The sequence below is a fragment of the Vipera ursinii genome, assembly GCF_947247035.1.
Source record: "Vipera ursinii genome assembly, chromosome: 2".
In the NCBI taxonomy this organism is placed as follows: domain Eukaryota; kingdom Metazoa; phylum Chordata; class Lepidosauria; order Squamata; family Viperidae; genus Vipera; species Vipera ursinii.
Genome location: NC_139513.1, coordinates 157,331,605 through 157,357,396, shown reverse-complemented (window position 1 = coordinate 157,357,396; position 25,792 = coordinate 157,331,605). Strand labels below are relative to the sequence as shown.

The following is a 25,792-nucleotide window of genomic DNA, read 5'->3' as shown; positions in this document are numbered from 1 at the left end:
TTGAAATTTCCTTTCATAGTGTTCAAGAAAAGGATTTTGGGTTCCAGGGGAAGCAATATTTGCAGCTCAGGAAACATTGCTAACTCCAATTAAATGCATCTATAGGTGTCAAATAGCAAAACAAGCAGTATTTTCTTTGACTTACCTTATTTTAATCATATCTCAAGTGTTGTAAAATATAATTATTAATGGATTATTCTTATCCAGCTTCTATTCCTGATCTGTAGTCTTCCTATACAGATTAATCCTTGTAGATAAATGTTACATGCGTATATGTCTTATAGGTTCATTCGATAATTGTTGTACTCCCAACCATCTTCAGGTGGACAAAGTTGCCACTGCAGAAATGGCTCCCTTAAAGCAACCTCATCCAACTCAGTGACCTCCAAATGGGTTGAGCGACAAATCTCTTCATTTGCCACCAGCAGAATTGTCATTCAGGATGCCATAAAACATATCAAGATGGTAAAAGTATTTTCATGTTTGTCTAAAACACGGGTCGGCAACCCGCGGCTCCGGAGCTGCATGCGGCTCTTTGAGCTGTCTCCTGCGGCTCCCAGCCACCCGGTGTGCGCGCACCTCTTCGAATGGGCAGTGGTGCACATGCACCTCTCCAAATGGAGAGTGGCACCGCCCGTTTGGAGAGGTGCGCGTGCACCTCTCCGAATGGGCGGAGGTGCGCGTGCACCTCCCCAAACCTTTGGAGAGGTGTGCGCGTACCTCCGCGCGAATGGGCAGCGGCGCCGCTCTTTGAGAAAGCTGCCGCGGCACGTTTGCATGCTGCCGAAAGCGGTAGCTCTGCAGACGGGCCGCGGCATCTTTTCCAACAAGCGGCGCTGCTGCGCATTCCAAGGTGCGCGCACACCTCTCTGAACGACCGTAGGTGCACGCGCACCTCTCCAAACCTTTGGAGAGGTGCGCGCGTACCTCCGCGCGAACGGGCAGCGGCGCTGCTCTTTGGGAAAGCTGTCATGGCACGTTTGCAGGCTGTCAAAGGCAGTAGCTCTGCAAACAGGCCGTTGCCATCACGCAACCGAGAACCGGTTCCATCACACATAAAAAAATGGCAACTGTGTGCGTCCGCGCATGCGCAAAAAAACCTGTTTTACGCATGCGCAAAACATTTTTTGCGCATGCGCATGCATGGACGCACGCGGCTCCCACTTTTTTTTATGTATGATGGAACCGGTTCCCAGTGGCTCTTTTCCTTTTTCAGGTTGCCGACCCCTGGTCTAAAAGAATTCCTGGCTTTAGAGTGCCCACCTAGCCCAGATAAATAGTCTAATCACAGCATCCTTTTAGGATTAGGAGGAAGAAAAAGAGGAAAGAGAAAATGAGAGAAAACTGACTGAAGAAGCAGAAATAATAACCTTCTCTGATTTGTGCTAAGGGTGCCGTGGAGCACATTTTTCTTTTACTTGGAGCACTTCTCCAACAACCACCAGCCTTACTTTCACTGCGACTGCTTAATCTTGGAATACACCAAGCTAAATACAGTATACAGTATTTCTCTCACTTACAAAGAAGCAACTGTAGAGCTGATCAAAATGGATGTAAGTCACAACAGCTGGAGCATCAAACCAGAGTAAAAACCAGACTACAGAGATAATGAAGTGTTTAGCAGGTGCTTTCTAGCAGGAATTAGCTACACAACAAGAGAGGTGGCATACAGATTCTCCTAGTTTGCTTGACTTTACAGTAAACTATACAGTGAAAATATCTACATTTCAAAGTGCCAGTGCTGTGATGGAACGAACTTATTCAAAATTAACTCAACCATGATTTACACAACTTAATTTTCTGTGTTTGCACAACACTGAATTGGTGTGCACAATACATGAGACTATAATTATATGACATTATTGTATACAAGTCCACCCCTGAGTTTAAGTTGTCTATTATTGTTGCAGGATTCCCCATCCCAAAGCATAACCATTTCTATTTTCTGTTTTAATGTGCTTGTTTACACTCTTGCTGCTAACTGTTTCTACAGCTACCCAGAATTGTGTACATAGCAACTACTGTAGAAATTTAAATAAAAAATAGTTGATGCAGAATGTGTCACGTGAACACAGCCAATGACTCATCATATCTTGAAGTGCAATTTGAAGCATTAAAAATGAAGAAATGCTGACAGAGAAATAAAAAAACAACCACTAATTGCATATAGATAAATGTCCTCATTTCCCAGTATACTTCTGTATGCAAATGATAAATTAAGATCTAGTGGTGGGTCTCTAGTGATTTGTAGTAGGTCCAGAAGGATTTCAAGCTCTTAGTATTTAAAAACAAAAGCAACAAAGTATATCCCTGCCACTGCTTGAAACAATGCTGCTGAAATGGAGAAACCTTAAAAATGGATATGTTTCTGAAAGGATTGAGAACTCGTGTTAAATTTTTGAATCCAAAACAATGTCTTGGGTTCAGAATTTCTTGAATTCTTGAATTATTATCCACCAAAGTGGAAAGTTCTGAGCAGTGGAATCTAGTTTGGGATAATGCATTGTATCACAAACTTTACTTTAAAAAAAATGAAGCACTGGAAAATATAGATTGGGGGAAAATAAAAATCCAATAGCTATAACAATTTAAAGTACCCAGTCTAATGTGAATTGCAGCTTTTGATATTTCATAAGTGATTGGTTAGATAAGTTCTGGATTCAGTGGCTTAAAATAAGTGCAAGTGCATTAATCTGTCTACGGAGATTCTCAGTCCTCCAAGTCATAGTTATCCCAAAGATGCTTTTTCAGGAGGCAACTGGACTTTCTTGGGGTTGTTTTTCTTTTTGAAGATGTTTTGCTTCTCATCCAAGAAGCTTCTTCAGCTCTGACTGGATGGTGGGGAATGGATTTATCCTCCTTGCAAACAGCTGGTCATTTGCATTCTTTTAGAGAGTCATTGATCCAATCGAGGAAAATTACAAAATGTTAACGTATACATGCGTTGTCAGAAAAATATCAGTTTGTAAGGTTTAATAAGGCTATCAAATCTGGGTTGCAAAAATCTCTGGCAGCTTTGAAATATAGAGCACTTACGAGGGGATAGTATTCCCTTTACCACCATCTGGTGGGCATATGAAGTATTGCAGCTCTATGATGCAATTTTTACATCTAGGTTCCAGGGGTGTCAAACTGCCAGCCCGTGGGTCAGACAGGTCACAAGGAAACCTGCGACATCACGTGACGTCGCAAGTTTGACATGTCTGTTCTAGAAGAACTTGTGGCGAAAGGAATCAGTTCTCCATTTGAGGATAACGTGTCTGTAAATATACAGGCAGTGGTGGGATTCAACTCTCTGAGCAACTGGTTCTCTTTGTGGATGCTGCTTCCGGAAATCTGTTCTGGGCCTAGGCAACAAAAAATAAGCTACCGGTTCTGCCAAACTGGTGCGAACTGGCTGAATCCCAACACTGTATAGAAGTGGTATAAGTATATATGTGTGTGGTGTTTCTGTGGTATGCACATGTATTGAAATAATGAGGGACTGAACAAAAATACCTTTCTACACATATTCTTCATTTTTAATCTGTGAATCTGTGTGGATAAAAATGTTAACAGCAGCAGTCTGAAAAAAAATTATTCACTTTTAACATCTTGTATCCTGCAGCAGCCAATCGGAAGCCTATCAACATTTCAAAAGGAACACATAAAAGAACCGCAAATCTCGTTCTTGTGGTCCAGCCAGTGGATACCAGAGAAAATTCCTTTTGAACCTGGAGCTTCTGTATAGCCGCGAAGACAAGCAGCCAACTAGCAAGTCTACCTTCATTTAATTCCCTTTGCTGTGGTCAGTCATATGCTAGCAGGTCTCCTGTGTGGACAATCTAGATCACTTGGAAGAACCATTTTTGGAAATCATGAATCTGCTGGACTCCAAGTGCTGCAGGACCGACCCCCTTCCTTCTGACTGGACAGCTTTGCATCCCCGTGGCCTTTTTGTATGTGGGGGCAGATACTTTACTTCACTGGCATAGCCTGATTCTTCCCTTTTTTGTGTGGGGCTGCTTGGACAGAAGAATATTAATTTTGTGGGGGATTGATTGTAAATTTTCCAGGGGGTCAATGTTACATTGGGCTACAAAATTAAAGGCTCCACAGGACCCACGTGGCAGTACCCTTTTCCCATCATACCCAAGGACTCGAGACATCTCTCCTCTTCTGGAGGTTGGAAATCTCGTATTATTTTTTTTAGAAGCTGAAAGTTTTAAAAAGTTGATCTTGGTATTTCACCAATCCACGCTCTGAAACTCTGCTGCATTAACAGTGCATGTGGGCCACAACAATAACTGGCTCCATTATTGGGGGGGTAGGCTGGGCGCAATGCTTTTCATACTGACATACTTTCTTCCTACCTCAATTATGGGAAGAAAGCATATTACTGCAGTTATGAAGATGGCGGTTATGAAAAAGACTCTTCCTTTCCATCCCCAGGGAGGCATAAAGATCCTCTAGTCTCCAATATAAGCACCATTACTGTATAGTTGTGGCTATATATGCACTTAGGCTTCTTCAGATCTCCTAGAACTGTTTAATGTAATATCGTAGGCAACAATATATCTTGGGAGAACCAGTAATTGGCAACAGGGCCAAGGAGGTCAGTTTCCTCTACGTGTGTGATGCTAAAACCTTAGCCAATATCAGTTCAGGGCAAGATTAAGGTCTCTTGACTGAAAGTTATGGACCATAATTTACCGCACTAGTGCAACATGGATTGGAAAGTACAGGAGACTTTTTTCCCCCAACTTTGCACTTTAGGGCTGTGTGTGTGTGGCTGGCCCAAAGAAACCAAGCTGACTTCAATGTCTAAGGGAAGATTAGAACCTGGGTCTCCCTCTCCTAGCCCAGAATCTTAACCCCTACACCATATGTCTTTCTCCTAAATATAAGCTATTAAATGCAGAAGAAGATGTTGACACAGCAATGTATCTGAGACTATGTCTTTGCAATCCCTGCTAAAGTGTATGAGAGCTGTAAGGTAAAGTTTTTAGTCTGCTAGTCATTGCAGACTATGGGGGGGGGGCGGTGTTCATTTCTATTTCAAGGCCATTGGGGCAACTCTGTCCAAAGACATTTCCGTGGCCATCTGGCCAGCATGATGTTACCTTCCCACCGTAGGGGTACCTATTTATCTACTCCCATTTGCATACTTTCAAACTGCTAGGTTCACAGGAGTTGCGGCAAGGATGGGGATCCACTCCGCTGCACGGCGCTCAGGTCTCAAACCTTAGCTGTCAGCTTTCCAACCAACAAGCCCAGTGTCTTAACCGCTGAACCACCCTGAGAGCTGTACCTATGTTCATATATAACTCCCACTCATTTCAATAAGACTTGCATGGGAAAGCCTAATGCGTGAGACATAATGCTTCAAACTTGAAGCAGGACCCTAGCGCAACAACAGATGACATATGCTGTGTGGCCAGAAGACTTTTAAGTTCTCTCTCCAGCTTTTCCCCATTAAAGGCATCACAAAGCAGGGCAATGCGAAAGATGTCTGCCTCTCCAAACCCCTATAGCATTAATCCTGAACTTTTTGGCAGCTTTCCAGATTCATACATAAAGAGAACCAGGGCAATGGTTTTGGAATCTGGCAGAAAGCCATCTCCCCAAGGACTGTTTACAAGCAAAAGGAAATTACTTGAAGGAAGCATGATTTATTTTTATGAAGAGCTAGTAAAACTTATTACACTAATAAAGTATTATAGAAGACTAAATGTAAGGTAGTTAAAAAAAAGCTGCTTGGGGTATAAGGCAAATCTTGTGAGCCATGTCAGAGAATATATGAATGAATGCTCCTACCTCAAGGCCAAAAAAGAGGTCTCTCCTTATAGATCACCAACTACTTCTTGCTCTATCTCTGTTCCAACTTTATTCATTTCTAGGATGCTTCCTGAAGTGACTTTAATTGCACAAATACCTTTAATTGTACAAATGCCTCCCTCACAGAATTTCTGAACAAGGTAGTCCTCTATGAGTAATCCTCCCATATTCCCTAAAATAGGAACAATAGCATGGGTGTGCAATGCCTTTTGACTGAGTGCCAGAAAATTTATTATTTGGGGATGGGATCTCCACTTCCTTGTTATCTACAAATGCTTTTTTTTTTGCACTAAGCAGAGCTGAGAGCATAGACTGAGTCTTAGAGCAGGGCTTTTCAACCAGTGGTACGGGTACCACCTGTGGTACATTGGCACCTGGCAGGTGGTATGCGACCATCCTAGAAAAGTGGTACTGGGGGAGGGGAATGAACTGAACTGGTGGCAGCACCGCACAAGCCTGAGCGAGAGACGGCTGGAGCTGCAGGGCTGTCAGGGCTCAGTGGAAGCTCCAGGATCACTGCCACTTTCCAGCTGATCGGTGCTGTGAGGGTTCAGTGGAAATGCCAGGATCAGCACCAGGTTCCAGCTGGAGCTCAGCACTGATCCTGGTGCTTCTGCTGAGCCCAGAAGAAGCGCAGATCAGCTGGAAAGCAGCACTGATCCTGGCGCTTCTGCTGAGCCCAGAAGAAGCGCAGATCATCTGGAATGTTGCAGCATCCCCAGGGTCTTGTGATTTACATTCAGATGCTTGGCAACTGATTCATATTTATGACGGTCACAGTGTCCCAAGGTCATGTGAAGTGACCAAAACCTGCTGCAACCACCCAGCAGAGGGGGGGTAATAAAAACCAAACACCCCCCACCCCACCCCCGCTGCCAATCCTCAACAGAAATGCTCACCACAATGAAAACCTCGGACAGGAGGAAGAATGCCACCAGGCAAGCAGGCAGGTGTACTGCTCAGCTGTGGCATGGGGGGCACTTTTTTCAGTGCCATTGTAACTTTGAACAGTCACTAAGCGAACTGTTGTAAGTCGAGGATTACCTGTACTTCATCACTTTTCTCCTTTTTTTTTTGTCCTCAAGTTTTTGACACCTTGCTAGGCGACTGGTGGTACTCGGATGTTGCCATATCCTAAAAGTGGTACAATGGGTGAAAAGGTTGAAAAGCCCTGTCTTGAGAGTTCAGATGCAGCATGTTAAAACTGCCCAGCTGCCTCTTTTTCACACGTGATATATTGCACATAACTTTCTGTCTCCAAGCAGTCCAACAACAAGGGACCTCATACTAGGGGGAAATGCAAGAGATATGAAGGAAGAGGCAACAGAGGAAAGAAAGGAACAAGGCAGATGAGCATAACTGGTTCTAGGCTAGCTTTCCTTAAGGCACAGGTCTGCAACCCGTGGCTCCAGAGCCACATGTGGCTCTTTCAGCCGTCTCCTGCGGCTCCCAGTCCTCTGCCATGTGTAGTCCCCCCCCAAAAAAGTGGGACTAAAAAAGTTCAACCAATTAATTCAAATATGCAGGGTAGGTGCATATCTCGCCTTGGCTCCACTCTTCAGTCAAACCCTGTTCTGCACACATTTTTTGCGGCTCCCAGTTTTTCCTTTTGTGAGGGAACCAGTTCCGAGTGGCTCTTTCACTGTTTCAGGTTGCTGACCCCTGCCTTAAGGTGTGTTGTCCAAGTGTGTAACAGTTGTCATTCCCAACATGTCCAGCCAGCAACACGGGTGTAGTCTGACTATATCCAGAAAGAACCAGGTTAGGAAAAACCAGGGCTTTTTTTCTCACAGAACGCTCAGAACGGAGTTCCGGCACCTTTTTTGGGATGGAACCTTGTAGGGTAGGCAAGGCGGGTTGTATGACAAGTGTGAGTTCCGGCACCTTTTTCTTTTACAAAAAAAGCACTGGGAAAAACTGTTTAAGGCCATGAAACATCTTGCAATTGCTGGCACACAAAGATACATGAACAGCTCAGGGTTTTTTTTTTTTCTGGTTAGCTGATAACCTTCTTCACTAGTCATTCAAAAGCCACGCTGGGGGGGGGGGAGAGATGTTTAACAAAAATAAGCTTCTGCCTGTACTTAACAAAAGACCACATTATGCACAAATATAGGCTAACTGTTATCAATGGAGGGATGAAATTCTTCTTGGTTATTTTAAGAGTTTGAATAATTCTATGGACAAATAGAGCGGGGGAAGATAGCTGGGTTTTGAGTCAGATTATCACATTAAGCAGTATAGAAAAAGATAAACAACAATGACCAAACAGCAAAATGCTGAAGAGGAGTGAGCTTCAACTTGCACTTAAAGGAAAGGAATGAACATGGAAGGTCAGGAAAACTCTCCCATTGTTCTGTCAGAATTCGGAACAGGAACATAGTTAAGCGCTGTTATTCACCCCTATCCCAGTCACAGAGGTCCAACGAATGACATCAGTAGCTGGGACTAAGGCCATGTTTGCCACTCTAAGAGCAGTTTTTTTCTAAGCCCAAACCAGTCCCCCCCCCAAAAAAAAACTCGTTAAGCCAGTCTTATTTCTAAAACAAGGTTTAAGGCTGAAAGCCCAGCTAACTGTTTATTCATTAAACCATGGTAAAAGTATAACATAGCATAAAGTCAGCCACTGTATGGTGGCACTGGGCGCTTTTTGAGAGTCAGTACATGGTTATAAATACAGAGATGTTAATATTTCGGTCACTGAGATATACAGATTTCTTGTTTCAGATGTCTGGCTCTTGTCAGAATCTCTGAGGTACTTTCTTTCAGGAATGTCAGTTTGGGAGACCTACCTCAAATAGCCAATTTAGATGGCAAAAATCTAGACCATCGCTAGATGGCAACAAAGACGTACAAAAAATTCTTTGCTGTCATCTTAATGATTAACTGGATTTTTTTAGCCCAGATTTGGGACCCCTAACATTAAGCCCTAGAGCTCAATCAATGCCTGAGAGAAGAAGCCCCCATCCTGTGACCATAGAGGAATATAATATGGAACATCTGCCATGGAACATTTCAAGGCCCCAGAAGATGTTGTTTAACAATTTCCTAAACAGCACATGCTGCCACAGCTAATCTCTGTGAAATGACAACCCAGTGAGCAGATACAATCCGTATGGACACTGCACCTGAATATCAAAAATACAGACATAATTTTTTTTTCCACAGAGAAGGAAATGTGAACATAATCAACCATGGCTGGAAAGGTTACCTGAAAGATTAAATTGTGCTTTAGTGGTTACCTCTAAACTGTATCACAACACCTTTGAGCATCAAACGGTAAGTTAAAAAGTGGTCTTTATGCATTGAATTATTTCATACATCTGTTGTGCTATCAGATCCGAGTTAGTATAATTCTTCTCACTGCCTAAAATTTACCTTGGAGTTCGGTAAATCTGGTACTTTGTTAATCTTGATTTCAAATCTCCCTGAGTTATACAGATGGGGGGGGGGGAATAAAAGTTTAGCAGAATAGCTCATTCAGTTTGCAACAAATTCTTAAGGGTTCAGTACAGAAAACACAGTATAGGTTTTGCATTTTCAAAAAGAAGCCATGCTAACATAAAAGCAAGTAGCAACTGAAAAAGCCAGGAGAAAGATTCTTCATCCTTCACAGAAGTGTTTCAGGGATGTGCTTTGATACGGCGGAAGATAAATCCCTCAACTAAAACAGCACAGCGGTTAAAAAAAAAACACGCAGTTCACGAGAATGCATACACACGTGCCTCAGTATTTTTGTCCCACCAGTTTGTAAAGTTTGGCCAAATATTTGTGTTTAAGAAGCAAATAAAGATTATCTTAAGGGGCCACCCCACGGTTTTGTGGCAGATAAGAGCAAGCTCTACTTGTTAGCCTGCGGAAGGAGAAAAAGCAAGCCTTTAAGAAGCTGTGATGGAAACCAATTCTGAACTGGTTCTCAACGCAGCAGAGTGTTTAAAGTGTCTCTCAAGCCTGTAGCAGGCCAAATGCACTAATTCCGTAGCTCAGCTGACCGACAAGTCACTGTATTCCAGATATCAGTCAACAAGAATTTCAGTACAACAGCTTCTGCTAGGTCTCACCCACACCGTTGCAGCATGGAGCTATAGATCAAGAATGCAGCCCTCTATCCCCAAGCAGTCCACAGATAATAAAACTGTCCAGTCCTGCTGTAGCCACTGTAGGTTTTGGTTACTAGTTTCGTACAAAAGGGTCACCTGCAGATCCAAACAAGCAGCTTCAGACAATCGGCAGAGAGCAACCTGAGACTGCAAGGTTAAAGCGTGGAGTCCATCACTGGATGCCCGTTCTGAGACAGGATCCGATGCTCCATGGTGCTAGATTTCATTGAAGCAGGGGAGTACTTCGGCATCCTGTAGCAAGCAAAGCAAAGGATCTTCCGGAAGGTGCTTCGCATCTCATTGTCCCGATAGGAGTAGATGATGGCATTGATGAGTGAATTGATCTCTGCCAGCAACAGGAAGTATTTCTCCACTGCCAACACGTTGCAGCTCTTGCAGCCAAGGCCGTCCAGCAGAAGAACCACCTGCCCTGGCGTCCAGCAAATCACGAAGGCACCTAAGACAAGAGAGAGGAACCTATGAAAAAAATAAAATAAATCCACGGCAATTCAAGGCTTTAAGCAGCTGCACATTCGCCAAGGAGAGGGATGTGAAGACGCAGCTGCTGCCAACCTGTTCTGAATGCTGAAGATTCATTGCTAACTACATTACCTGATTCATGGCTTCCACAGCCTAACCCCTTCAGATAATATAGATATTACAGCTTCAGTGCTGGATGGGGATTCTGGAAGCTCTAGTCACAGCCTATCAGGAAATACAGTACTAGGTTAGACTTTGTTTCCAGAAAAGGAGGAGAGATTAGCTGGAGGCAAAGATTTAGGCCTGGATCCAAGGAGGCAGAGTCCCTCTTCAAAGGAAGAAAGAATATATATTCTGGCACTTCCACCTATTATTCTTCCAAAACAGACAACCAAAACAGTTTAAAAGACTATCACACATGGGTTTTTTTAATTATTTCTGGATTTTTTAAAAAAATATAAATAGCTTAAGGCAACAAACCTACCTAATTAATACTCCTTTCTCCTCCTATTTGCCCCACAACAATACAGATAGTCCTCGACTTACAACAGTTCATTTAGTAACCATTCAAAGTTACAACAGGATTGAAAAAAAGTGATTTATGACCATTTTGCACACTTATGACGGTTGCAGCATTCCCACCGTCACATGCTCAAAATTCAGAGGTTTTTGGCAACTGACTCATACTAGTGACGGTTGCAATATCCTGGAGTCATATTTGATTACCATCTGTGACCTTCTGACAAGCAAAGTCATTGGGAAAGCCAGATACATTTAACAACCGTGTTACTAACATGGAGGTGGACAATGTAAGAAAGTGATGCAATATGAGTTCCAGGGAAAACGTGGGCGAGAAACTTTTTTGCTCATACTAGTAGAATGTGAAACCACTTCCTTCTTGAGAAAATTCAGAATCAATACAAAAAAGCTCTTGTCCCCCCAGCTTCTGATGAAACCATGAAATTCAGTCCTATAGCCATCAATTTAGAAAGTTCTAAAAGGGGACTGCAGTGATGATAGGTGCAACGTTGAAAACCTGAAAAAAACAGGTCAGGGATAGATCTGTATGGAGAAAACTATGTGGTTGCTTAGTGTCACCAATGAATTGATGGCACATAATGAATGAATCAGTCAAAATTTATGTTAGACTATCGAGAGCTAGTAGCTCTCATATGCTATTTCCAAAATTAAGGCAGGACAGCCTTAAATATCCACCTCTAGGGAGCAATAGCTAAAATTGAGTATTATTTTTCCATAATGTATAAAAAAGTATAAGAGAGGATGCTGGATTACACAGGCATGTAGCATGATCCATCAGGGCTCTTGGTATGTTCCCATAATGCAAATCAAAACTATGTTCATTAATCACACCTTCTCCTTATTTTCCTATAAGGAGAGAAACCTATTTTATTAAGAAAATTTATATGGCCACCAAACTCACTCTCGGTCTCTCTGGGTGGCACACAAGGACACATTTCATGAGTGTGTCAGTGTGCATTCCCCGTTCCTTTCCATGTGCACGTTTTGTTTGATTCCTGAACACTAACAAAATCTATGAAGAGATATATTTTAAAAATAGAGTTGTATCTAGAGGAACAGCTTAACACTTGGCAGCACTCTAGCTACCACAAAAGCCAATTGGCTCCAGCTTTAAACGTTCTTCTGAGCTATGAGAGGAGAACCAGAATTTTATGGGCCAAACGTGACCGTGGACCCTTTAGCTTCTTCCTCCTGGACCTTGGATAGGATGAGCAATAAGGATTTGAGCAGCTAGTTCAGAGTCTTTGCTGGGCTTTCTTTATAATCTTGTGGTGAGCTATGACTCAGAAACAGGCCATATCACGCACAATTTAGACACAATAATGGATATGCAGCCATAAGAATTTTAGCAGAAGAAAAATACTAGATTTATATGAAATATTAGAAATGGCAGGCGCAAGATGTTTTACTGCTGGTATATTATTTCAGTGCTGATTGCTAAAATGCACATTTTCTCAACAACAAAAAAAGGTTGCAAAATTGGGTCAGTCACACGGACAGGCTCCATTACAGTTGTATGCCAAGGACTACCTGTAGAGGTTTCTTTTTTTTTAAAAAGAAAGCATTCAATTTTCCATCTTTTATCTTCACTTGCTCTTAACTCCTTCTTTTAGAAAAGCATATTGAATCAAACACCATACGAAGTTGAGTAATACAGCTACACGTGGCTGTTCATTCCTCTATTCTTACTTGTCCTCGTTGTGCTTAAGCTTCAAATTCATTATGCAATTCAACCCTACACACCTACAGTGGCCTTGCCCCTAATGCTAGTATAAGCTACAATCGCTCATTTCACAAAGCCACCCTGGGCTGCTTCTATTTCATCTGCTTCCCAAAGGGAGACCACTCAGGAGTCACCTTTCCAGAGCTATCAAGCAGTTCTAAAAGACAGTTGGGCGTATCTCTATAAGACACAGATTGGAGTGATCTGGCCTTTGGCCTTTGAGGAATTCTGGTTTTCCTAAAGCGGTTGTGGAAACATATTTACTTTATTAGTTAGATTTATATCCAGGCCCAATCACAAGACAGCTTACAAGAATAAAACAGAATAATCCAGCAAAAATGTAAGCGAGACCCCAAAAGCCCTCTAGAAAAGCTTTCAATTTTTCCCCCAGAAGGCAGACAATATCTATAGGCTGACCTCTAACGAGAAGATATTCCAGAGGCTCTGCTCCATCAATGGAAAATGCTTTTAAGCTCCCCCTAAAGGAGCAAGACCCCAAACATTAATCAGCACCCACAGACTGGAGGGGATTTCCTTCCACTGAACAAATTCCTATAAACTCTTTATTGGTACCAGCATCATCAAAACTTATGGAGGGCTTTAAACGATTACAGGTTGTCCTTGACTTACAATCGGTGACCGTTTGAAGTTACAGTGGGAATTTAAAAAGTGACTTATAACCAGTGCAGCATCCCCACAATCACGTGATCAACATTTGGACATTTGGCAACCAGTATATATTTATGATGGTTGCAGGGTTCCAGGGTCACGTGACTGCTATTCGCGACCTTCCCAGGTGGCTTTCACCAAGCAAAATCAACCGAGCAGCTTGATTCATTTAACGACTATGCGATTCACTTAACAATTGCAGTGATTCACTTAACAACTGCAGTGATTCACTTAACAATCCTGGCAAGAAAGTTTGCAAAATTGGATGTGACTCACTTTACACAACCCCTTTGCCTAGCAACAGATATTCTGGTTGCAAGTCGGTGACTATCTGTAAAAGAGATGCTCTGACTGAATTATGGAATGCGCCCTAGAAAGTTTTTATCTACCAGAAGTTCGTGGAAGACCTGGGACTCGAGAACCTTCAAGAAGACCAGGAAGTCTCAAAGGAAGCTCATTAGTGGAGAAGACAGACCCTCTTGTTGAAAAACTCTTAGATTCAGTTTGTTCTGGAAACACTTCAATACCTATCATTCAATCTGTTATAGCATTATATCCTGTTCACGTTTTTAATTATTAAAATCCATATACAATTTATTTACTACTTTATTAATAGGATAGTACAGCTGAAAGCAATCTTATTGAGTTCAGGAAGATTACTGGCAGATATGAACTGCCAATTCGCTTAGGCAAAAAATAATCATGGAGAACTCCAGTGCTGGATATTTTAAACCAGGGGTTTTCAAACTTGGCCCTTTTAGGACTTGTGGACTTCAACTCCCAGAATTCCTCAGCCAGCGTGCCTGGCTGAGGAATTCTGGGAGTTGAAGTCCACAAGTCCTAAAAGGGCCAAGTTTGAGGACCCCTGTTTTAAACCTTCCGTAGCCATGCAACTCAATCCTAGCAAAGCAAGAAAAGGATATTTTCCCCCTATACTAGTTTATTGAAGGTTGAGAAACCTTTTAAGCCAGATTCAAGGCCGCCATAAATTTTTCAACAAATTAGGATGAAGACAAATACACTAGAGTTCTTAGCCAATGGGGTCAATGATTTTCCATCCGTTGGTCAGGTCTTGAAGGCTCCTGAGTCCAAGGTGGGATGCACTCTTCTCTCCAAGTAGGAGTATTCTTTTTCCAGCCTTGCAGGGGAAAATATGAAAAACCGAGAAACTGAATGATCCCTGTATAGCAGGGGTGTCAAACTGCCGGCCTGCGAGCTGGATGCGTCATGCCGAAACCGTGACCACCCCAGCTCCAGCAATTGGGGAAAAAGTCGTGATATGTCACCAGACGTGGAGAGTTTGACAACCCTGCTGTATCGCCTCCCCCCAAATAGCATTACAGCCTGCAGGAATTATATCCAATGAGCTTATCTCAACTAGTCTTACTATGAACTATGTGGTTCTTTCACTGTTCTTTACTCTTTAAAAATGCTGTATACTATTTTTTTAAGTAAAATTGCCCTTGTTACAATAAGGTAGAGTTAACCCTTTTGGGGAGGAGTTTATTTTTGAGTATTTCCTATTATAAAGATTCTACGTCCAAAAAGAAAGTGAAAGGACTATATTATTAATCAGAAATTTTTAATGAGTCTAAAGGTCAATAGAAGCCACCTGAAAGTCATAAATTCAGACAAGTAAATTACATACAAGTAAGAAAAGCAGAAGTTGCTAGCTAACTGAGACCGCAAGTAGAGGAAACATAAAAATTAAGGATAAGGTTTAGAGCTTAAGGTAGCAAAGGTATAACCGCAAACAAATGTAGTGATAATTATAAGAATTGAGCTTTGTTAATAGAAAATTAGATGGTGATAGATAGGATGTGCATGAAGGGGCTTCCTGGAACATAGTGGTTTTAGGCGGTCCCGAGTAGTTATCGGATGACTGGGGAAGGGGTGTTGAGTGCGATAGGGGAGGGGGGAATCTGTGTCGGGGGTAGGATATAAAAATGTGTCAAACAGCTGTTTAAGGTGTGGCTGGACTCCTACATGTGTTTCAGCTCACCAAGCCTTTCCAAATGCTTTTTTTAAAAAAAATAAAATAAAAATAAAACTTTGTTACTGGAATTCCAAGTGAGTTTGTTTCCTTTGGGATCTTGAGCCACGTTCCAAACAAAAGTGTCAGGAAGTCTGAATAGAACCTACATTTGCAGAAATAATAAAAAAGGATCTGATATATATATGGAATAAGTTAAGTCTGGTGTACTGGTTAAGGCACCAGGCTGGAAACTGGGAGACCACATGTTCTAGTCGTGCCTTGGGAAGAAAGTCAGCTGGGCCACTCACTTTCTCTCAGCCCTAGGAAGGAAGCAATGACAAACCACTTCTGAAAAATACTTTGCCAAGAAAAGTGCCGGGACTTTTGCAGTGCTAGTAGTCCCCCCACCCCCACCATTCCCATCAAGATAAAGGTTTTTCTTTCCCCTCATACATCCTTGTCGTTTATGAAATATAGCCTTGATAAAACACTTGTGGAACAAATCATACTGATAGCCATGCAACCTTTAGAACAGGGGTGTCAAACTCAATTTTATTGAGGGCCGCATCAGCATTGCGGTTGCCCTCAAGGGGCCGGGTGGGCGTGGCCTACTGGGTGGGCGTGGCTAGAGTGCGTATGGCCTACTGGGTGGGCATGGCCAGCTCTACATCATTTGCATCAAGAGTGCCTATGGGGGCCTGGGCAGGATTGGGACAGATCTGAGGGTCTCTGGCAGGAGGAGGGTCTCTGGGCCAGGGCCAAGGCAGTGGGGGCCGTTCCCTCACTGTTTCCAGGATGGCTTCCCATGAAACCACTTCGCGGGCCGGATCCGGCCCCCAGGCCTTGTGTTTGACATGTCTGCTTTAGAAGGTTAGATGGACATCTATCAATCCATTCTGTAGCACTGTAGGCACCAAGAAGGGACTTGCTCTGGAAGATCAGAGGAAGTCACTGCTGAACCCCCCCCCTGTCAGAGTCAAAGCCTATGATCTACTTTTAGTCCAAGACTTTTACACAGTAACCTCATAAAGAGTTAAAATTTTCCAAACAGTGGAACGTTTCACCTGCCAATTTTTGTACAAGCTGCTCCAAAACTGAAAAAAAAAAAAAAACCAAAAGGAAAACCCAGACTATCAACTCCTTTTCTCACCGTTTCTATCTACCTCTTTACAGGGTTAACTTTGGAAGAAACAAAATTCAATTTGGTATTTAATCGCCACCGCATAAAGGCTAAATAACACACTTGCAAAAATGCTTCATAAATGTAATGGCCCATGAAACTACGATGCACTCTTAATCTTATCTATTGCAAAATAAATAAACCAAAGTATATTTGTGAGCAGGATGGGCATTTTCAAAAGAAAAAAAATGCTTATTATGAAGAGGACCCGTTTGTTTATTTAAACACCTCTGCATAGTTGCTCGTGTCATACAGTGATTCTGCCTGTTCATATTGGGATACCCTTCCCTGTATAAAAAGTACCATATTTTCCGGCGTAGAAGACGACTGGGCGTATAAGACGACCCCCCAACTTTTGAGATGATTTTCAAGATTTTTCGTCTTATACGCCGGAAAATCAGCGAGCCTGGGAAGGCACGCCTTCCCCTCTCACTGTGGAGGAAGCAGGGCAGGCTGACGTCTGGCGGGAGCCCACAGAGCAGCCGGGGAGTGTGCGCATGTGCAGGACTGCCCTGCCGGCTCCCGCCAGACGCTGATTTTCCGGCGTATAAGACGACTGGGCGTATAAGATGACCCCCCAACTTTTGAGGTGATTTTCATGGGTTAAAAAGTCGTCTTATACGCCGGAAAATACGGTAGATCAAGCTTTTATTGAAGATATAAAACACTGCATCTGGTAAAAGCTGCAGTATCAATATACAGTATGTGCATTTACACAAAGGAATCCAAGCATACACAAAAATGACCACCTCTTGCTGACATCTCAGTAACCTTTCTAGATATTTCATGCTGCTGACTTTTGTCTTTATTTCAAGGCACCCTCTATTTTCATGCAACGCTAAACTATATTTTGGTGTTCGTGTTTTAGAAGAGTCCCCTCTTCTAAAAGTTCATCAGATCTCTATTCTGCTGATCTTCTGCTGTTCATCAACTCTCTATTCTGCTGATGCAGCTGCAATGACTTCAGAAATGCTCCTGCTTTTAACCAACCACAATTTAGTATTGTGTACAAAATGAAAAAAAATATGGTTAATTTTAATGATGGTTTATAGAAATCCAACCTGAAATTACAGTTTATAAAATGAATTTAACAATAAACCATAGTTAAGTGGTCACCATTTAGGGATCAAAAGACATGCAATTATTGTAAAAGTTTATGGAAAGAGTATTTTCAAAATAACAAATTCTGCCGTGCGGCATCTATGGTCCATTCTGCTGTATATCACGCAGAGTGGAGGCTTCCATCTACCACAACTGCTATTAATTTCTATGAATGGATGAAGAAGCCACATAATTCTGCCTGTTCTTAAACAAAGCGCAGTACTTTTTGAACAGCACCATACCCTGACTGAATTCATGTATCGCACTGAACCAGGGTAGCTCAGTTCACACAGCACACCAATTCAGAAGCCACGGTTAAATAAAAACGTCTGAGCTTATATAACCCCCCCCCAAAAAAATCATATCACTTTCCAGCATCTGTACATGTAAACCCAGCTTCTTGTATTCTTCTAAATGTCAATTCTTCCTTAATTGTCTAGTTTATTATTCAGGTATTTTTTTGAACAACAGTAAACACTGTGAATCATAAATGCTAGGGGAAATTTGCTTTTACTTCTTGATTTTACTTACTGGAGATAAAAGGTAAAGGTAAAGGTTCCCCCGCACGTGTGTGCTAGTCGTTTCCGACTCTAGGGGCCGGTGCTCATCTCCGTTTCAAAGCCCAAGAGCCAGCGCTTGTCCGAGGACGTCTTCCGTGGTCATGTGGCCGGCATGACTAGACGCCAAAGGCGCACGGAACGCTGTTACCTTCCCACCGTAGTGGTCCCTACTTTTCTACTTGCATTTTTACGTGCTTTTGTACTGCTAGGTTGGCAGAAGCTGGGACGAGTAACAGGCGCTCACTCTGTTACGCGGCACTCGGGATTCGACCCGCCAAACTGCCGACCTTCTGATCGACAAGCTCAGCGTCCTAACCCACTGAGCCACCGCGTCCCTCTTACTGGAGATAGTATGGCCTAATAAGGCAACGCTATCACGGCCTAAACACACTGTAGACGGCACTAAGTAAGAACAGCAATAAAGCAAAACCACAGACCTTTAGATCTGAAAGCAACGTCTTGCGTGATGGGGCAGATGATAGACCCTACAACTGTAGTAGCTATCACAGCTACTGCGACTTGGATAAATGGGCTTGATGTCAAGGGACAATCTGGAGCCGCACAACTAGCACATACTGGCTGGCCTCACCTTAAAAATACCAGTTCCTCTTTGAAATACCTATTTGAATGTCTTTGAAGCTGGCAGCAGTAATGTGGCGGTCAGACTGCCACACACAAACTGTCATAGCTGGAGAGTTTGCCGTTGAGGAACAGTTTACTTAATAACCCCAAAATGAAACTGGAGCTAGGACTGAAACTCTCCAATGTTAAAAAGACTAATCAGCCCAAGCAAGCCCCAAAGCTGCCATACTCAAAAAACAATACAGACCTTTTTTTTTCCTTGTTCACATGCAGATCGCTAAGAAAAGCACATTCCTTCATTCATTCATCCATCCATCCACAGCAAAAGAAAGAACAGTTCAGGTTTCCATTTGAGAAACGATGTTAATTTGCCCTCTGGTCTAGTTATGCATTCCTCCTCCATCCTCTCTCCCAGCAGGAACCTTGTCACACCTTCACATACGTCTACACAAAGCCAAGACAGCTCATCAAAACAGAGGGAACAACCCCCTGCATTCTTCTGGCTGTCTCTTAGTCCTCAGGGAATGATACAGCTTGAGCAATTATCAGCTAGAATATGGCTCAGTTCCCTATAACTTCAGCTAAGGCAAAACAGCCTCCTGCTGCTTTTCTTGTGCACAGCAGAACAATCCATTCAAATAACAAAATGAAAGGGGAAAAAAAAATAAAGCAGATTTACTGAACTATAAAAGCCGGTTGTTCCGATTACTTCTAGCTTGGCTTTGAATCTCAAGTTATTTGCTCAAAAGATTCCAAACATCAACCATTTTTTTCCAAAATGCCTTGATGGGATTACATCTTTTAAATATGGAAGTTCTTGTTTCAGTCCCCAGTATTTCCATTAAAAAAAACACAAAACAAGACAGTTATGTTCTTATGTAGCTGTCTTCTGGCATTCTCAAAACCATCATCGCGTCTAGGATGACATGTGAAGAGAAAATGCTAGCTCTGCTCCTATTGATGTTGTCCCAAACATCCTGTTCTCGTAAAAACCAACCCTGAAGGAGGAATACTCCTTTATCTACTGGTATGTGCCTTCTAAGCTAACTGGCTGAATATAAGAACACTGTGTTATATGGAAGGTCTGGGTTTGGAAGGAGTTATTTAAGAACAGTGTGGTAAACAAGAACATACAAGGTCAAGAATGACATCTATGGAATTGAATACAAGAGTGTGATCATTTAGAGAGAATGAAGGAGGACTGAATTGCAAAACTAATACACCAAGGAACAAATTGGGAGGAAGGAGACAACTGAAAAAAAATCAGAGTTAGATGATGTTGATGAAATTCCTAAGAGGTGAGAAGTGAGGCGATATATAAAGTAGGGTAGGGACTTGGTACTTTTACTTACTGAGGATAATGATGACCGTCTTGATGAGGTTGATCATAGTTTCCTTGTAGCGTGGGTGAAATGTAGTATGCTTAGACATCTGAGCCATCTTCCGCTTGACGTAGATGAAAATGTGAGTATAGACAACCACCATAATGAGGAAAATAAAGAGATTGGAAAGTGCCCAGAAGGTCAAATATCTGCGACTGTAGAGAGGAGCCATCGTAGAGCAATCATTCAGCTGACACAAGCAATGCCAGCCGTATGAAGGGATAAGACCCAGTAGCAAGGCTGTTATCCAGATGCAGCCAATGAGAATAATTACCCTCTGGTTGGACATCTTGCTATGGAGCTGCATGGTGAAAATTGTCTGGTGACGCTCCACTGCAATGGCCAAAAGGTTGACAACCGAGGCAGTCAGGCTGGTGTCCAAGAGGCTCTGCCTGATAAACCAAGTCTTCAGAGAGAGTTTAGCTGTCCTTGGCCCAGTGTGGAACATCAGGAACATGTATGCAATCCCAGCAAAAAGATCAGCTGCAGCCAGATTCCCCAAGAGGTAATAGATAGGATAGTGGAATCGCTTGTTGATAACAATGGCTGTGATGACCAACAAATTGGTCAGCAGTACAATGATGCTGACTGTCAAGCCAAGGGCAACCACCAAGATATCCTTGGGCCTCCATTCATGGAATAGCTCTTTTCCACTGTTGTTATAGAAGAACTCTACTGTCATATTATAATAGCACACAGTCATCTTTTCAAGCAGTCAAGTCCTGATTGGGAGAGAGGGAGAAACCAAATGACACAATCAGAGCCTTTAAAGAGAGAACAGAAGATAGGGAGAAATGAAGTCTTTTGTTTACACAACCTTTAAAGAGAGAATAAGAGACATGTCTAGCTAATGTCAAGCTCTCTGCCCACCTTGGACTTAATTCACTCGCCAAACTTCAACTTAAGAAAGTCCCAACCATTAAGCATTCCTCTGATACAATTATTACCACGTGTCCCAATTCACTGAAGATAAACAACTAAAGACATTCTCTTCTACCAACAGTTGAGAATGATCTTAAAGAACACCCACTTCACAAATAGTAGACATCTTCCTTGTATGTAATTAGAGAAAGGAAATCCAATACTCTCCTATTATGTATCTCCAATTAGCAAGGCTAGTAGTAAGGAATGGTGGGTGCTGTAGCCTAAAGATTCTGGAAAGTGCCAGGTTACATACCTCTGCTCTGTCCAAGGCTTGTTGTTGTTGTTGTTTACAAAAGCTTCTTATTTGTCAGGATAAAAACAGCAACATTGCCGGTGACCTACAGAGAGCAAAAGAGAAAATAAACAAGAAATTTCTCTCATTAGGCTGATGTTAACAATATTGGTAGAAACCCACAAATCTAATCGTTTAGAGGTCTTCCACCTTCTTAGATCTGGGACACATGTTCTAGAAAACCTAGAACCCACTGTTTTCTCTTCCTCTTACTTTCTGGTTTTCAGAAAAGCAACTAGAATGAAATTAAGATGGTGTGGTAGTAACATTGTTCTGACCCAGCATAAGTGCTCAGTGATCAGTCATAAAACCTGAATTAACTTGCACAGCTTTTTGCCAGAGGTGTAAAACTCAACCCCTCCTATAAAATGGTACAAGGAAATGTGACAGTTAAAATTCAGTCTCTTCTATATTCTAATACATTGTACAAGACCAAGTTTTAAAAATCTGTTTATACAGAAATGTATCATTAGCTCAAGAAGTTTACTAGTCATGGTTTGACCATAGTTGTGCAGAAGAATGAATCGTTAAATATAGTTCCATGCCTTTGCTTTCCATCTTCCCATTTAAATCTTCTCCACAGATATAACCAGGTTAATAAGTATACACACGTCTTGCACCAAAATTCAGTTATTTTTAAGGCCTGGAAACAATTTGATCTTTGGAAGAGGCAATGGAGTAAATTAGGTAAAAAGAAAAAGAGGATGGTAGTGGGTTTCATGTTGTTTCCTAAGAAAAAGTAATCTTGTTAGGAGAGGAATTTAGGAAAAACAAATTAGACCCTGAGAAAGATACTACGATGATTAATTATTACAACCATGCATAAATTAGCCAGTACATTTCCTACTTCATTTTGTAGTTGGATTTGGTTCTATCCTGTCTCTCCTAGTAATGTTTGAATGATGTACTATATCTTATTCTGTTACTTATTTAATAATGAAAGTAATAGAATTAGTTTTTATGGACAAATGCCTAATGGAGTATGGGGTATATGCATATCACGCTTATTACATTCCATATAGTATTAGCTCAAGGAGTTACAAGCAGGAATGCAATGGAATATAATATGTAAACACACACACACACACACATTTGTGTTCAGAATAAGTAATGCAGATTTAGTTAATTGCAGTTAGAAATTGGGTATGTTACTATGCTTTGGCAGAGATGCACAGTAAAGCTAAGAGGAGCAAAGCTAGGCATAGTGCTGCCTTCTTTGCACACACATTTTAACACCAATTTGTTTTCTATGCTTTCTTAGCTATCAAGCATTTTGCAACAGCTCTGAGTAAGATTTCTCTTTCTTTCTCAAATTTTTCCAAGTCTGATGCTAGATCCTCAACAATACTTTGCGCACATTAAAAGACTGGAGAAATAACAGCATTTATGTCAACAACATAGTGTAACCCAGAGGTTCCCAATCCTGCACCCCTAGAATGCTTCTGATATATTCTTGCACCCCTTACAAAAGTTCCAAATAATGGCAACGAATTATGCACATACACTATAACTTTGAAAACCCAGGTTTTCATACCCCCTGGAATATTGCCTTGCACCCCCAGGGGGTGCGAGCACCCCTGGTTGGTCAACCCGTGGTGTAGGCTATTGTGGATAGGCATTGATGTGAGCAAACTCCACTGCATACATTTGCACCATACCTGCAAATTTAAAAATTGACTACTGTAGGCTATAAAGAAAGCTGCTTGAACCAGGAAAGTAGTAGAAAACTACTTATCTGAAATATGATAAGGAGTCAGTTGGCACCTTTTTCAGTTATAACTGTTTTTATTAAAGGTTATAAACTGCCAAGAGCTATAGCTCATCATCAAATGCATAGAGTGGCTAGACTAAGGTAAGATTTAAATTAGAATTGAGATGGGAACAAGGATGGAAGTAGTTTGGTTATGTAGATGCAGTTTACATGCATTTTTCCCAAGAAGGATTGCCAGCATCTGATTAATTAGCAATTACAATGGGTTAAAAGCCCACTGTATTTGTTAAGGCCTTCTGAGATTGCCTGAAACCCTTTGATTTTGGGGGGAATTAAGCAATTAAAGCAAAAATAAGCTTCATGGTGTTTTAAAGTCTGGTAAAGGGTTGTTTGTTTGGGGGGGGGGGTTGGTCAGTCCCAAAAGGCGCTACCAGACTCCTTCTAACGTGGTCCTCTTATAATGTCAGCTTCTAAGAATCTCAGCTTTCATTACGAAGAAAAAGAAAAAACAACGAGCGGTTTCTACTTTGGGGATATAATAAAATTGCAGGATGTAAATGCCCAAAATATATCCATTTACACCTAAAAAGGAATATCTAAAAGTACATGGGCTAAAAGGGTAGAGACCAGAGAAACATTTGAACTGTAAACAGACCAGATGGCCTCTCTCAACACCCTTCTGCCTGTGATTTAGCAGGTCCTGTAAAATTATGGAGGAAGGAAGGAAGGAAGGAAGGAAGGAAGGAAGGAAGGAAGGAAGGAAGGAAGGAAGGAAGGAAGGAAGGAAGGAAGGAAGGACCTTACTGATATAATTATAAAACTCATATTTTAATGCAGAAATTAAATCCATTAGGACCATGCTTTAAATATTCCGAGTATGCAGCATTTCAGACTTGAAGATCAAAAGGTAATTTGAAACGCACAAAAGTACTCATAGTATTATTTAAATTTCCTTAAAACAGCTACAACTTTTATGAGATGCATGGTTGTTCTCTGCAGCTACAGCAAGATCCTGGGGGAAAAAACACATTTAAACTGTTGCAGTGAAGTCCTATAATATGCACTCACCCATATTCTCCAAAGCAGTTTTTAGCATAATGCAAAGTGCTGTACAGCTTTATTTCCTAGTATATGATAGACATACAAACAACTCAAAACCCATAGCTATTTCTTTTAAAAAGAGAAAAACTAATGCCTCCTTAAGTAACACCAGCTGCCTGCAATTAGTGCAGGTTCGCATCCCACCAGGCTCAAGGTTGACTCAGCCTTCTATCCTTCCGAGGTAGGTAAAATGGGGACCCAGATTGTTGGGGGCAATTAAGCTGACTTTGTAATAATGCCGCTTGGGGTGTGTGTGAAAGCCCTAATAAGCAGGCATATACATAGAATGAAGGCTACTGCTAAGCTTGTAAGCCGCCCTGAGTCTTCGGAGAAGGGCGGGATATAAATGGAATTAAAATAAAATAAAATAACATAAAGAAAAGAAAAAAAAGAAACCAAAGAGAAAGCTAAAAGTGCAAGAAAGGGGGGGGGGGAAGAAAAAAGATAGAGCTTCTATCTTCTGTACAGCAATTATAAGTCCAAATTATAAATTTATGTCTTACTCAATGGTTGCAACATAACTCTTTTCTTTCTACAATATTCTGTCTCATAATCAAAACTGTAAACCAATCTGCAAATTTGCATAAATATCTAATCTGTGTTGAGAAGGAATCAACTAGACAAAATGTTTTCCACTTTAGGCCAAAATCTTCAGATTTGAAGTAATACTAGGGAAGCACACGAACAGAAGGATATGGTTTGCAGAAATGAGAAGCTGATAGGAGATGAGGAATAACCGGGAGTATCACACTAGCCTTCACTTCACCCACTAAGTTTTGCTGAAGATGCAGAACCCTTGGGATAAGACAGAAGCCAAGCTGGGGGAAAATTGCCCATATCTGATAAGAAACCCTTCCTCAGAAATATTTCCTCCCTAAACTGGATATGTAGGAGATGGAGATGTTAAAAGATTTTCTGTAACCACAGCTGCTCTTACTCAGAAAATATATTTAAAAAAAAACAACAATACTGCTGCAAGTTTTGTTTATCACACTGTAACGAAACGGCGATTCCAATTCATTTTCATGTATTTCCAGCTGCAACCCCCCTTACCCTTTTACTGGCACTCACTACAAGTTAGTAACTCTAAGACAGATGCCTGTTAAAAGTCTCAAAGGGTGCAAAACATGCAAATGGAATGCTGCTATTGCAAAAACTAGGTATAAGGTTTTGGCCAGAGTTCTCCTTGGCTAAGAATGTCGACAAACTGTAGTCTAATTTCAGACTGGAGAACACTTAGCTAAGTGTGATTTCTATATGGATATGAGAAATCTACAACTGAATTCATGCTCCTTGCTAAGCCAACATTTTTGTAACCATGATTTACTGAATAAATTAGTTTTCTGGAACTAAAGTAGGACCAGACAAAGCCCATGATTACGATCCAGATCTATGACCCTGAATATTCCAGTTCCAGACTTTGTCGAAGTACTGAATTATTAGCATCGAATTTGATAATCTTGTATCAGTCTAGATGACTAGGAAAGTCAAGGATCTCAGGATGTAAAGTCCATAATTTAGTCACACTAGTTAGCTGGAGGAACCAAGTAAAAGCAACTACCGGTAGTCCTCAACTTATGACCACAATTGAGCCCAAAATTTATGTTGCCAAGATATTTGTTAAGTGAGGTTTGGGCCCATTTTACGACCTTTCT

The 25,792-nt window shown here is 41.6% G+C and overlaps 1 protein-coding gene across 2 annotated transcripts in view; it reads right to left on the bottom strand.

The window, feature by feature from the left end:
- Window positions 1–8,382: 8,382 nt before the first annotated feature.
- The window catches only part of LPAR2 (lysophosphatidic acid receptor 2), a 31,679-nt gene continuing 14,269 nt past the window's right edge, over window positions 8,383–25,792 (bottom strand). For both annotated transcript variants that reach the window (XM_083354001.1, XM_083354002.1), the window contains exons 2-4: window positions 21,287–21,371; window positions 20,080–20,831; window positions 8,383–10,374 (exon numbers count right to left, since the gene is read on the bottom strand). In XM_083354001.1, the coding sequence (XP_083210127.1) occupies window positions 10,073–10,374; window positions 20,080–20,812 (1,035 nt within the window). In that variant the 5' untranslated portion in view covers window positions 20,813–20,831; window positions 21,287–21,371 and the 3' untranslated portion in view covers window positions 8,383–10,072. The remainder of the gene's footprint in view (window positions 10,375–20,079; window positions 20,832–21,286; window positions 21,372–25,792) is intronic.